This window comes from Xenopus laevis, chromosome 4L, assembly GCF_017654675.1.
Source record: "Xenopus laevis strain J_2021 chromosome 4L, Xenopus_laevis_v10.1, whole genome shotgun sequence".
NCBI classification, from domain to species: domain Eukaryota; kingdom Metazoa; phylum Chordata; class Amphibia; order Anura; family Pipidae; genus Xenopus; species Xenopus laevis.
In genome coordinates, this window is record NC_054377.1 from 32,992,789 (window position 1) to 33,006,932 (window position 14,144).

Genomic DNA, 14,144 nt, shown 5'->3' on the forward strand with positions numbered 1-14,144 from the left:
ACAAGTCAGATGTAGATAAAAAAATTACAATGCTCTAGCCAAAAAAAAAGTTATGTGAACTTTTTAAAATTTGTGTAAATTGGGGTAAAGGGTATCTCAAAAAGAAGCTATTTACACATTTTTTCTGGAGCCAGAGCATATGTTAAAACATATTGCTCAAATGCTACATTTTAATTTAGGAAATGACACATCTACCAGTAGTAGTAGTAAAATCCATTTAATGACTGGATCAGTGTTTTTAGATTTTATCCCCAAATGGTATTTTGCATACGATTTCAAAGAGCAAAACTGTATTGGTAATGAAAAAAGACATGGGTTTGTTGAAATGCAAAATGATTTAATAGATGTGTGGATATCTATATATAAAAAATAATCAGCATTCAGCCCTTAATACATAAAAAAAAACTCCAGATCCAGAACCATGGGACACTTTTACAGAAACATTTTATTTGAAGAAAAAAAATGCAAAGAACCTGTTCCTTTTGACAAATAGGGTTGTTCCCATTATCAATACTGAACATTTTCCTTGATATTGTTCAGTCATTTTCAGTCTACAGGGTGTTCTAATAGGCCTACAATACTGTCTATATATGAAAGGCTTGTCAAAGGTCAAAGTGGTTATTATCGGCTTTTTTTTCTTTTTGCTTAGCAGAGGTGCAGTAATATAAATGTCCTAAAAAAATCCAGTAAAAAAAAAAAACTTTTGTATTTTCATAGTTTTCCTACACATGGCTGCGGTCTCTGCAAAGTGATCATTAAGTGCCACAAACTGTCTACCCCAGAACTTTTCAAGAAGTTTCAGCGAAGAGCAGAAAGACGATCAAGATTCAGGCCGAGTTTTCCTGAATCTTAGGGAACAGCTGTTCAAAAACCTATAATTATAGCACAATAAAAACAAACAAACCATATAAAGATTAGGGTGCTTGATTCCATTTCAGTCTAAACACTTTCATCTGATGTTGACAAGTCACAAATCAGACAACCACTGAACATCGTTCAGTTACTTTTTATCATTGGTGAGACTTTATCTTTGTCTTTTTGACGAAGCTCCTCCCTTAATTTAACTTCAGTAACTTTTAAGTGTTTTATACTAGATTTCATTTCCTTCATCTTAACTTCCATCAGAGCTATGATGTCCCTTTGCTCATTAAGTTTCCTCAGCAATTCTTCTGTGGTGGTGCCGGATGACATGGAGTAAGAATGATCTGAACCTAAAAGAGATGGCCAACAATCTACAGAGGGGAATGGCTCATCTCCAACTACCACAACCTGGAGCTGCTGGTGGGATCCATGGCTTGCATCAGAAGAAAAGTGAGTACTAATTGCGTGTGCTTCCCCCACATCCAACTTAACAGCGAGATTGGATGGTGCTGCCACTGATCCTCTTTCTACTGCTGCTGTTCCCATTGCATCTATCGTAGCTCCAATAACGGCAGAAGACCCTTCTACATTTGTTATAGTTGCACCCATGCCTGCCGTAGTACTCAGTAGCATCATTTCAGCACCGCCAGCTGTCAGCTCTAGAACCTCCTGTTCCTCCTGTCCTGGCAGCCCTGTCACTAGAACCGTAGTTGCAGCTGGTGTGTAATTTGGCTGCTGTCGCTTCTTTGTGCTGCTCCGACGAGTCCTCTTCTCGTTAACACCTCTGAGAGGAAAGATGGTGGGCACCTTGATGCTGTAAGATTTGCGGCCACCTTGAAAGTGTAGGCTACAGACCCGATGCCCGTTAGTTGGCTGAAAGGTGCTGAAGCATCCCGACACTCCACCCCGGGACACATTCTTCAGCCACAGGCACCTTAGCTCCGGATCTTTTGGAAAAGTATAGAAGTGCAAACCTTTATCACGATGCGAATTACTGTAGCAGCCAGGAACACAGCAAGTAAAGCCAGGCATCCTTGCACTACACAACAATTCTTCGACCTCCGTGAAATAAGAATATGGAAAGCGGGCAGCGGAAACTACATATCCCACAATGCATTCACTTCCTGTTCTCCAAAAAAAATGGCAGTGAGAAAGCTAAAGACTACGTTGACCGAAATGCTCTGGTTCGACTTCCGATTTGCAAGAACTTCGAGTATCGCGAGATGTCTGGTAATTTTTGCGCGCAAGTTTCGTGTTTGCTAAGGGAGGGAAATGGTTTGTAGTGGGTAAACACATTAACAGAGTATATCGCAGGCCAGGTCCCGTTACGGCTGTAATTGGGAATAAAAGGACGTATTCAAATACAGTAAACATGAGCGGAACTAGGGGTAGGTAAAGAGGCAAACGCACTACTGTCAGGGGCTCTAGACACGTACACTTTACTGTACATCGTTTTACTTACTTCAGCATCTTTTATAAATCTATTTTAGTCTTTCATGTAGGCTTTGCGTTGCAGTTTATATAGGAACACTGCCCCCGATTTATTATCTAGAAGATAAAGGGTGATCAGTCTAATAATGTTCTTCTTGAATAACTATTCACAATCCACTATTAGCAGTCATTCAGTATAAATGGCTGATATATGAATTCATGCCTGTTTTATGGATGAGTTTTTTTAATCAGTCTGACGTCTTGTGTTTTTAAATACACTCATATTTTTAATCTAAGGCAATAAATGCTATATTCAATTATTTATTATTAATGGTGCCAAAATGGAAATGGGAAATAATGCACCAAACTGCAAAGCTATGCAAAAAAACACAAGGAATAATAATGCAGGTATGGATAGCAATAAAACCACAAAAATCGTGCAAACCAATGAAATAAAATAACAAACAACAACGCAATTAGTGGTCGGAACTCCTGATTCAATAGTCACGCTGTTGTTAGGTAAAAAAAAAGAGAAAAAGTAAAAAAAAAAAAAAACCCGTATGTGAGTTTTTGCATATACATGTGTGTACACTTCTAAACGTTTTTAGGTGAAAAACAAAAGACTAAAAAGTAAAGTGAACAAGTAAAAAAAACAAAAACCCTGTATCCGAGTTTTTGTGTATACATGTATCACACTTCTATGCGTGTGCAAAATAAAAATTAAAAACCAATCTTCTTTAAAATATGTGTTTAAGTGTGTAAATAAAGGCCTCTTACCGTTGTTTGGAGCAGAAGGAACGAAGTCACCGCTGCAGGGGTCCTGGAGGTCCATTGGTGCAGAATATTGTACAGCAGGAAGTGCATTGGAGGCACTGAAGGGAAAAGGAAGCCTGGAGAGCAGCAGATGCACAATCCGATTGCATCTGCTGCTTGGAGTTTGGCCCTGTGACGCTGGCCTTGCGTGACAGCCCCCCAGCCTAGTTGCCCAGGGGACTGTCATACCTCCCGACTCTCAGCGGAGGCAGCAAAAACTGCTGATGTAGAGAGAAATGCTCATCTGCAGAGAAACATACTTTGTATTTTCTTGGCTGATTGAGCACTTGCCCGTCAACACATACAGCATACGTTCTTGGCAGGTAAGGGATTAAAGGGGCGGTTCACCTTTAAATTGGGGATTAAAGGGGCGGTTCACCTTTAAATTAGGGATTAAAGGGGCGGTTCACCTTTAAGTTAACATTTAGTAATTTATAAAATGGCCAATTGTAAGCAACTTTTTACTTGCTCTTTTTATTACTCATCTTTCTATACAGGCCCTCCTCTATTCATATACCAGTCTGTTATTCAAATCAATGCATGGTTGCTTGCGTAATTTGGATCCTAGCAACCAGATTGCTAAAACTGAAAATTGAAGAGCTCAAAAACGATAAAAATTGAAAAACAATTGCATATTATGTCAGAATATCACTCTCTACATCATACTAAAAATGAACTCAAAGGTGAACAACCCCTTTAATATCACCAAATACAGTTTTATAGAGATTTCTGATTATTATAGATCAAAGTCTCCCAGGTGTACACTACAAAATAATCAAATCCCCACTCCTGAAATTAGAATACCTTGGATTGCAGGACTAAACATTCTATAATAGGCTTAACCTTTAGAAACTATATATTTTAGAAAGTGCGTATTCTGACTAAAATAAAATAATACATTTCTATTCAAAAGCAATGCTTTGCTGTAATAAGTGGTTTTTAGGTTCCAAGATAAATCATCATAAATATGAATGTCAGGGGTCTTCTGAACTGTTTGATGGCCATGTTAGGCTTATGTATGTCCTAATAAAGTATTTTTAACTTAACAATACTTGGATTACTGCTTCAAATGGTAAATGGGCCTCAGCCCATTTTAAATCCTGCAGACCAGGGGACACAGCCTAAAAATAGTTGACAGCTTTTTCAGTATACATAGGATTACATAGCTATGTGACCTGTAGAGGCCCCTAAACTAAGTATTGCTTAGAGTAGACTGTAAGCTCTAGGGGGCATTGACCTCCTTTCCACTGTGTGTCTTACCACATAGCACTTAAAGGAAAACTATACCCCCAAAATGAATACTTAAGCAACAGATAGTTTATATCAAATTGAATGACATATTAAAGAATCTTACCAAACTGGAATATATATTTACATAAATATTGCCCTTTTACATCTCTTGCCTTGAAACACCATTTCGTGACTCTATCTGTGCTGCCTCAGAGATCACCTGACCAGAAATACTACAACACTTAGGGGCAGATGTATTAAGGGTCGAATATCGAGGGTTAATTAACCCTCGATATTCGACTAGGAACTAAAATCGTTCGACTTCGAATATCGAAGTCGAACGATTTAGCGCAAATCCTGCGATCGAACGATCGAAGGATTATTCGTTCGATCGAACGATTAAATCCTTCGAATCGAACGATTCGAAGGATTTTAATACAACGATCGAAGGAATAGCCTTCGATCAAAAAATCTCAGGCAAGCCTATGGGGACCTTCCCCATAGGCTAACATTGAAGTAGGGGGTCGAAGTTTTTCTTAAAGAGACAGTACTTCGACTATCGAATGGTCGAATAGTCGAACGATTTTAGTTCGAATCGTTCGATTCGAAGTAGTAGTCGAAGGTCGAAGTAGCCCATTCGATGGTCGAAGTAGCCCAAAAAACACTTCGAAATTCGAAGTTTTTTTAATTCGAATCCTTCACTCGAGCTTTGTAAATGTGCCCCTTACTGTAACAGGAATAAGTGAGGAAGCAAAAGGCAGAACTCTGTCTGTTAATTGGCTCATGTGACCATATATGTGGTTTGTATGTGTGCACAGTGAATCTTACGATCTCAGGGGGCGGCCCTTATTTTTTAAAATGGCAATTTTCTATTTATGATTACCCAATGGCACATACTACTAAAAAGTATATTATTATGATAATGGTTCATTTACATGAAGCAGGGTTTTACACATGAGCTGTTTTACTCAGTATCTTTTAATAGAGACCTACATTGTTTGGGGGGTATAGTTTTTCTTTAAGCTCTTTGTCCTCATTTGAATTATGTGTATATTTATTGTGTGATTTGTCTTCCCTGTGTATACGTTTATGTATATATTGTACTTTTTTATGCATTGTACAAGAGCCTGGCTGAACCAAATCCAACCTAAAGTGTTAAAAAAAATTGCTGCACACACCTATTTGTGCATGCACATGTCAATTATTCGGCACAGAACACCCAATTACAGCCCTGGGTAAGGATTCAGCTGAATCCCAAAAGTAGGATTCGTGCATCCCTAAATAAAATGGTACAAAATTCAATGTAATAAAAATGCTGAAATAAATTAATATTGCATTACACAGGGTGGTCATTGCTCAGAAACTAGATGCACTAGCCTCAAAAGAAATAAACATGCAAAAAAAAATTTCATCCTAAGAAATAATTCCAAATTCTATTCTAAAGTGCTAGTCAGGCAAAATAAAGTTTACTTACACTATAGAAATTACATAAATCTTGTTTCCTTTGATCTTGTAATTCACAATCACAGCAAGCAGGCAGCTGCCATTCTGTGAAAACGTTTGTTAAGACAAGCTTTGTATTGTCCCCTAACTTTGTGTATATGCCAGAAAGGGGGACCTGATGCACCGACTACATAATTATAGACCACGGGAAGGGAGGGGTAACGAGAGGCACGCAGTGACATCTAGGGAGTGTGGATAGAATGTGAAAGTAGTTGCCTGCCCTGTCTCTTTGTTTGAGACATAGTGGTGGGGAAGAAAAGTATGACTGAGCTTAGATTTCTAAATGAGTTTACAACAGGTATGGATGTTTTAATAAAAACATTATTTGGGTTTCATAATTCATTTGTAAAGGACTTTTATTATACAGCATTTTATGTCTGGATTACAGGTCCCCTTTAAAAAAGTGTGTGTGTGTGTTTTCTTAACAAGGGTATGCATGTAAGAACAAAAAAGACAATGTGGTCCCACAAGACATTTTTCAGACCTTACTGTTTAGTGATGTAACTACGGATCATGCAATTGCAACTGGACCTGTGTTCGCAGAGAGTTACAGTGATTTTTCCACAGGCATGCTAGATGAAACATGTGTCCACAAAGGTGCAGGGGAAGCATGTGCACTCGGGCCTGTGCAGGGTTGGTTTTATTATTGCATTGGGTGTTGCCCAGAGATTCTGAACAGGATTTGCAACCAAACCTGGTGTTGCCTTTGATTGTAAAATTTGGGGCAAACAGATACTTTTTTTTTTTACACAGATTGTAACTTACATTATCTACAGCAGTTAAGTGGTTAAAAAAGCCCTGGAATCTAACCAGCAAAGCTCAGGGGCAGGGATTGTAATAGTAATAGTTGTAAAGTAGAATAATAATGTGATGCTTTTCTGTCTCAATTCAATCACATCCCACTTGACAAAAGATGATCAAATTATTTTTATCTAGAGGGGTGATTACAGTTTATTGCATTACTGCTTGTAATGCTTGTCGCTGATTATACATTGGGAATAGGGTTGTCACTTGCCTGGTTTTGACCCGGACAGCCCGTTTTTTTGAAGGGCTGCATGGGTCAAAACTAACTGCCCGGTTTTCCAAATTTCCTATGATTGATGTGGCGACCGGCCAATTGCCGGTCATAGCCCTGCCCTTAACATCCCTGCCCCACCTCTGCCGCATCATGGACCCGCTGCGTCATGGCCCGCCCCCTGCCCAGATTGCGATGGGAAAAAAGGTGGCAACTCTAATTAGAAATTAAGTTGGCCTTAAGGTGGCCATGCACGGGCGACGGGCCGATTAAAGCTGCCAACAGACTTTGTCTGCAGTTTACTGGTCAGTGTATGGGGTCCTCGGTTGGGATTCCCCAACCGATAACTGACCGAAAATTGGGCAGATGTCAATCAGCCATGTCCACAATTGGATCAGCCCAGTATCACCCACTAGAGGTGGGCATATTGTAGCAAAATCCTTTTTGGTGACCTCTCCAAATGAGTGGATCAGCCAATGTAAGCCCACCTTTGCAGACATAAAATCATATAAAACAAAACTTTGTACTATTATCTGTGTATATATGCTGAAGCTCCATGTCTCTGTACATTTGGACAGTGCCGGGTTGATTGGTCAGACTTGGCGTAGCCTTTAGAAACGGGTGCTGCTTAGCTGAAGCAAAGTAAACAAATACTATTTAGTTATTCATATAAATCTGAAGACACTGAAGTTAATAAAAATCTGAATACTTTTAACTTAGCAGAAAGCAACAAAGCCCCATATAAGCAAAACATAAACGGGCCAACAGAGTTGACAGAAGTATGCCTTTAAATAGTGCATTCTTCATGGAAGTGCTTAAAACAACAATTCTGGTTATTAGGTTAAGGGAATAGCTTTAAAGGGGTTGTTCACCTTCAAACAACTAGTTGTTATCAGATAGATCACCAGAAATAACGACTTTTTCCAATGACTTTCTATTTTCTATGTGTCACGGTTTTTCTAATATTGAAGTATAAAGTGTCATTTCTCTCCTTCTGAAGCAGCTCTGGGAGGGGGGTCGCCGATCCTGTAAACTGTTCTAAATTGATACATTTAGTTGATACATTTCTTATCTTTGTCCCTGCTGAGCAGAATCTCTGGGTTTCATTACAGGCAGCTGTTAGAATTGATACAATTGTTGCTAATACTCCAGAGATGCTGCTGAGAAATGTATCAACTAAATGTTGCAAAATTGTAACAGTTCAGAATCTGCACCTGGATCACTGAGCTGCCAGACTCAAACACCAGAGACAGGAACATTCAACTTTAAACTTAGATTTTGGAAAAAACGTAAAAAATAAATAATGGAAAGTAATTGGCAAAAGTCATTATTTCTAGGGAACAATCTAAAAACAACTAAATTGAAAAAAGTGTTTGGAAGGTGAACAACCATATAGCGCAGTCTAACGTTGGGTGGGTTAGTATGAGATATATTAGCCCTCCTATTTTACTAAACCAGTGGAATTTCTCGAAAACGCATAGCCCCCAAAATGGAATGTATTGTAATTGTGGCATATTATATCCTGTTTGGGAACACGCATGCATTTGAAATCGTATAGCTAATCACTAAAACTGATACCTATGGCTAGCTTTTACGAAACATCATTGGTTAACAAGCACGCCCAGGAACCTTTATGCAACTGTTCATGTTTCCTAGGGGAAGATGGGAATTAAGAACGCAAGGGAGCGGAAGTAGAGGTAGTTATTTGTGCTTTTGAGTCTGGTGTAAGAGGGGAATACTGTATTATAGATTATGGCTTCAGTTACCAGTATTGACGTGGACGCTACTCAGCATCTACGGGATATCTTAAAACTAGACCGAACTGAAGGTAAGCTTTTGCAAAATTACATGGTTCGTCATCGTCAGGGAAGCGTAAGTTTTAATGAGCGGGAGGAAGATGCGCAGTTTGGTTAACACTATAGTAATAGGTAACATTCATTTACAGAATGAACAGCCAGTATTAGGCAATAGTTGGTAGCTGCGCCTTAGTGGTTGAGCAAACTTACGGAACTAAGGGGACTTTTCTTCAATGATGTCATTATATATATATAAGAGAAATTACAAATGCCTACACAGCAAAACTTTTATTCTGCGTGAGCAGAAAAGTGCTTGTTCATATTTTCAAGATTTTTTTTCCAGGTTGTGCATAACTTGCAGGGCTTCCTGTTGTTATTAGTGGAAAGGGAATGTTGGGGATAGCCAACGTTTTGCCACCTGTTAATTCTGCCAAAAGCAAAAGTGATTAAACCTTTGATAACGTTTTATTAGGCACAGTTACATGTTTAGTTAAAAGGCTGACATTTGAAATTGAAGTTTGACATAGAAACAAAAGAGGGCAAACTTCATGGTTTCACTTTTTTTAGCACTAGCAAATTTTCTACAAGGTGCACTAAACTGCTTTTTTCATCATTGTTTTTTCTTTCACTTTAGAGACATACCCAGGTCTGGACTGGGAGTCAGAATAAGCCCTGACATTTCAAGTACACCGAGGCCCAAACAGCCCACAAAATATTAATTAAGATTATCCCCACTGGCATTTGCCATAACCTATAGTCTGGGTCTTGGCATACCAGAGGACAAATATTTAATTCAAGTTGGAAAAGCCACATTTTGTTTTTCAGCACAACATAAGCTTTCTACATGTACATGGATAGGAGACTGGCTAAAAATCACGTAGACAGAATGGAGTAAGTGGAAGATGAAATTTAGTCTATTTATCATGTTGTGTAAAAAAAAAAAAAAAAAGTGGATAAAAGTGTAATAAAATAAAAGTTGAGTGACGCATTACCAGTGATGTTGTTCATAGCAACCAATTGGATCTTTGCTTTTGTTTTCTAACTGTTGAAATCTAAATGCCGATTGGTTGCTCTGGGCAACATCACTGGTAATGCTTCACTCCACTTTTATTAAAGCAAGATAAATAATCCCCCTAGTGTTGATAAATGGTAAGGTTTGCACCTGGATATATGTACACTTAAGGCGACTGCATTCAGCAAATCCAAAATGGAGAAGGGCCTTGGGGTTCTTGACAATAGTAACGTTTGCTGTAAAAAGCAATGACAGTCATCAGCTGCAAGGCCTAACAAGGTTTTGAGCAGTATTAAAAGGTGGAACCACAACTGAGCATAATACTGATTTCTGTTGAATCTAAAGACTTAAAGGGGTGGTTTAACCTTAAAGGAAAACTATACCCCCCAAACAATGTAGGTCTCTGTTAAAAGATACTGAGTAAAACAGCTCATTTGTAAAACCCTGCTTCATGTAAATGAACCATTATCATAATAATATACGTTTTTAGTAGTATGTGTCATTGGGTAATCATAAATAGAAAATTGCCATTTTAAAAAATAAGGGCCGCCCCCTGAGATCGTACGATTCACTGTACTCACATACAAACCACATGTAAGGTCACATGAGCCAATTAACAGACAGAGTTCAGCCTTTTGCTTCCTCACTTCTTCCTGTTACAGTTAGAGTTGTAGTATTTCTGGTCAGGTGATCTCTGAGGCAGCACAGATAGAGTCACGAAATGGTGGCTCAAGGCAAGAGATATAAAAGGGCAATATTTATGTAAATATATATTCCAGTTTGGTAAGATTCTTTAATATGTCATTCAATTTGATATAAACTATCTGTTGCTTAAGTATTCATTTTGGGGGTATAGTTTCCCTTTAAAGTATGTTATAGAATTGCTAATTCTAAGTAACTTTTCAATTAGTCTTCATCATTTATTTTTTTTTAAGTTTATCATTATTCTGACTCTTTCCAGCTTTTAAAAGGGGGTCACTGATGCCATCTATAAGCAAACACTGTAAGGCTACAAATGTACTGTTATTGCTACTTTTCAATCACTCACTAGTCATCATCTCACTAGTCAGGCCTCTCTACTTATATTCCAGTCTCTTATGCAAATCAATGTATGGTTGCTAGGTTAATATGGACCCCAGCAACAAGACTGCTGTAATTACAAACTGGAGAGCTGCTAAGTAAAACACTTAATAACCCAAAAACCACAGATAATTAAAAATGAATATCGGTTGCAGTTTGTCTCAGAATATCAGCTCTACAGCATTACAAACGTTAAATCAAAGGTGAACGACCCCTTCAATATTCAGTTAGGCTAGACATACGTACCCAGCATTGGTAAACCGATAAGGTTTGCAGGCAAATCCACCACATAACCAAGCTTAGCACTTTTGAAAACCACTATGTATAGGGGTTCTATTAGAAGTAAATTTAGAGTTGAACTTGCTGAGTAATCATTGAAGATGCTTCACTATGCATCCGAACAACTTCTTCAACAGAATATGGGAAGTCCTCCGCATATAAACCCTTCCAATAATCCAATCACACCTCTGTTCATTAAACTCTCCCAAGTAACACCTGTCTGACAATTTGGTAATTCTATCATAGTAACTACACAGCGTTCACGGTCTTCTAGAAAATCATTTAAACATTAAATAAACCTAATTGGCTGGTTTTGCTTCCAATAAAAATTAGTAATAATCATATCTTTGTTTGGAGCAAGTACAATGTACTGTTTATTATTGCAGAGAAAAGGCAATTATTTGGATAAAATGGGAGATGACTTTCTTGTAATTCTGAGCTTTCTGGTTAACTGTTTTCTGAATGACGGATCCCATACCTGTACTGTGATGACCTACATTACGAAGACGAAATTACACGCCAACCAACTCCGTAAAAAGATGATTGAAAAAGCACAAATTATAAAATGGATACAAGATAATTTCACTGAATACCGATTGGAGTAGTTACATCAAACATTAAAAAATTGAAAGAGCATGGCACAACTGTAAGTCTCAATAAAAAAGAAATGATCTTTCTTCAGATACACTCAGTATATAAAATTGATTAAAAGGAGGGGATCTGACTTCTGTCAGTATTTGAATTTATATATATATATATATATATATATATATATATATATATATATATATATATATATATATATATATATATATATATATATATATATATATATATATATATATATATATATGAGAAAAGAAACATAGTATCCCCGTCTTTTTGATCAGAAAAAACACACAAGAAAATATAGGTAAATATAAGTTATCACTATATTATATATTATATAAATTATATAGTGATAACATATATTTACCTATATTTTCTTGTGTGTTTTTTCTGATCAAAAAGACGGAGACACTTTTTTTCTTACAACTGTAAGTCTGCCGAGAACAGTTGATCACCTTAACACTTACTGTAAAAGGAGGAGATTATTAAATAGACCAATGACAGCTATGGAAGAACAAACTTCAGTGGCTGAGATTAAAGAGACTACTTATGCAAAAACTGTTGCAGAGTGTTTGATCAGTCACAGCTTGGCAAAAAGCCTCTGTTAACTCACATGACATCTCATCTACAGCTTGCCAAAAGGTACATGGAAGTCTCTGAAGTCAGCTAAGAAGTTTTATGATCTGATGAGGCCAAACTTTAGCATTATTTGCAATCAGACTAAATGCCATGCTTTATGTCATCATAAATACAGCATCCCCACAGTGAAGCATGGTGGAATCTGCTTCAAGCTTAGTTCCCTGCAGCAGGTCCTGGAAGACACGTGCAGTTAGAATTTATAATTAATGCATCAAAATACAATGGAACCCTGCAGGAAAACCTGGAGCAGTCTGCAGGAAACTTGCGTTTTGGGAGAAGCAAAATAATATAAAGAAGAATAAAGCCAAAACTATGGCTTAAAAACAACAATGTTGTTAATGTACTGGGATGTCTAGATCTTAGTCCAATAGAAAATTTCAACTTGACAGTTTGTCCACCAAATACTGACTTGAAAGGGGGTGTACTTGTTCAATCAGATATTTACTTTTAAATACAATTTACTTAAATAGCTATTCAAACACAGGCAAAACCAGAAAGTGGGTACAAAAATCACATTCTAACCATATGATAAGCTAGAACAAAAAATTGACCTCCATACCTTTGCGCTATTTGAGACCTTGAGCTGTTGAACCACAATGCAATTAACAATTGGTCTTTTTTTATTATTTGTGGTTTTTGAATTATTTAGCTTTATGTTGAGCAGCAACAAATGCAGTGTGGTTTGAATGAGAGACTGGAATGTGAATAAGAGATGGCGTGGATAGAAACTTATGTAATAAAAATAACAGTAGAATTGTGGCTTCACAAAACAGTTTATGTCGGGGTCAGTTACCCCCATTTGAAAGCTAAAAAGAATCATAAGAATGCAAATAATTAAACTATGAAAAAGTGAAGACCATTTTAAAAGATTTTAAAATGTGGCAGTTCTATAACATTCTAAAAGTTAACATGAATGTGAGCTACCCCTTTAAGTCTTCTACTTAATATTCACTGGCCTGAGTATTATATAAACTTTTTGCATTCCTTAATGGTATTTTCTTGCCTAAATGTTTTTGATTGAAAAAAAACAGGAAATAGAACTTCAAAGTAACTTTGCAACACATCATAAACTTGCCAATTTAAAAAAGAAAGAAAGAAAATGTTTATATGTATCATATCAACATTAAACTAAACTATGGAGAAATACACTCCTGTATATGTGTGTTCTCTTTTTGGTAATGTAAAATGCAGTGTTGTGTATGCAACTGCAACTGTCTCAGGCAAACTTGTTTCTTAAATTTTAAAATGCATCAGCAGATTCCTGCAGTGAAATTTGTTTTAATTGTAAGTGATATCACCCTTCCCTTCCCCCTGAGCAGCCTATTAACAGAATTATTTGTAAACATAGGAATCAGTATGCCATAAAAATTGTCTGAATCCCTTGAAATTTAATGTTAAGTAAAATAGAAGCATTTGCTTTACCAACACCAAGCTTGGCTACAACCAGTGGCTGAAGTGGAGATTGTAATTGAAAAAGTGACCACACATGATGGATGTCTCTTGTTGTTGGTTGTTTTTTTTACGTTCTGCATATCCTGAGGCAGTGGGGCTCATTTATCAACACTGGGCAAATTTGCCCATGGGCTGTTACCTATAGCAACCATTCAGATTGTTCTTCTTGCAGCTGGCTTTAAAAAGCTAATCACTGATAGGTTGCTATAGGTAACAGCCCATGGGCAAATTTGCCCAGTGTTGATAAATGAGCCCCAGTAAGTTCATTGGCCCCTTTTGGAGGATCAAAGCCTATGTTGCTTTAGGGGAGTTGTTCTCCAAAAATCTAACCATTAGCTGGGCAATGTTCCACATTTTAGACATGGCACTGCTAGCCATTATAGAGGTAAATATGATTAACTTGCAACATAACTAACTTTTTTTT

The 14,144-nt window shown here is 37.3% G+C and overlaps 2 protein-coding genes across 5 annotated transcripts in view; one reads left to right on the forward strand and one right to left on the reverse strand.

Annotated features, from left to right (window-relative positions):
- Positions 1-427: 427 nt before the first annotated feature.
- On the reverse strand, positions 428-1,893 carry thap11.L (THAP domain containing 11 L homeolog). The gene has a single exon (XM_018257755.2). The coding sequence runs from the start codon at positions 1,891-1,893 to the stop codon at positions 997-999; it is 897 nt and encodes a 298-aa protein (XP_018113244.1). The 3' UTR covers positions 428-996.
- Positions 1,894-1,937: 44 nt separating this feature from the next.
- The window catches only part of edc4.L (enhancer of mRNA decapping 4 L homeolog), a 106,965-nt gene continuing 94,758 nt past the window's right edge, over positions 1,938-14,144 (forward strand). For 2 of the 4 annotated variants that reach the window (XM_018256430.2, XM_041589131.1), the window contains exon 1: positions 1,938-2,091. In XM_018256430.2, coding sequence (XP_018111919.1) covers positions 1,938-2,091 — 154 coding nt within the window. 4 annotated transcript variants of the gene reach the window in all.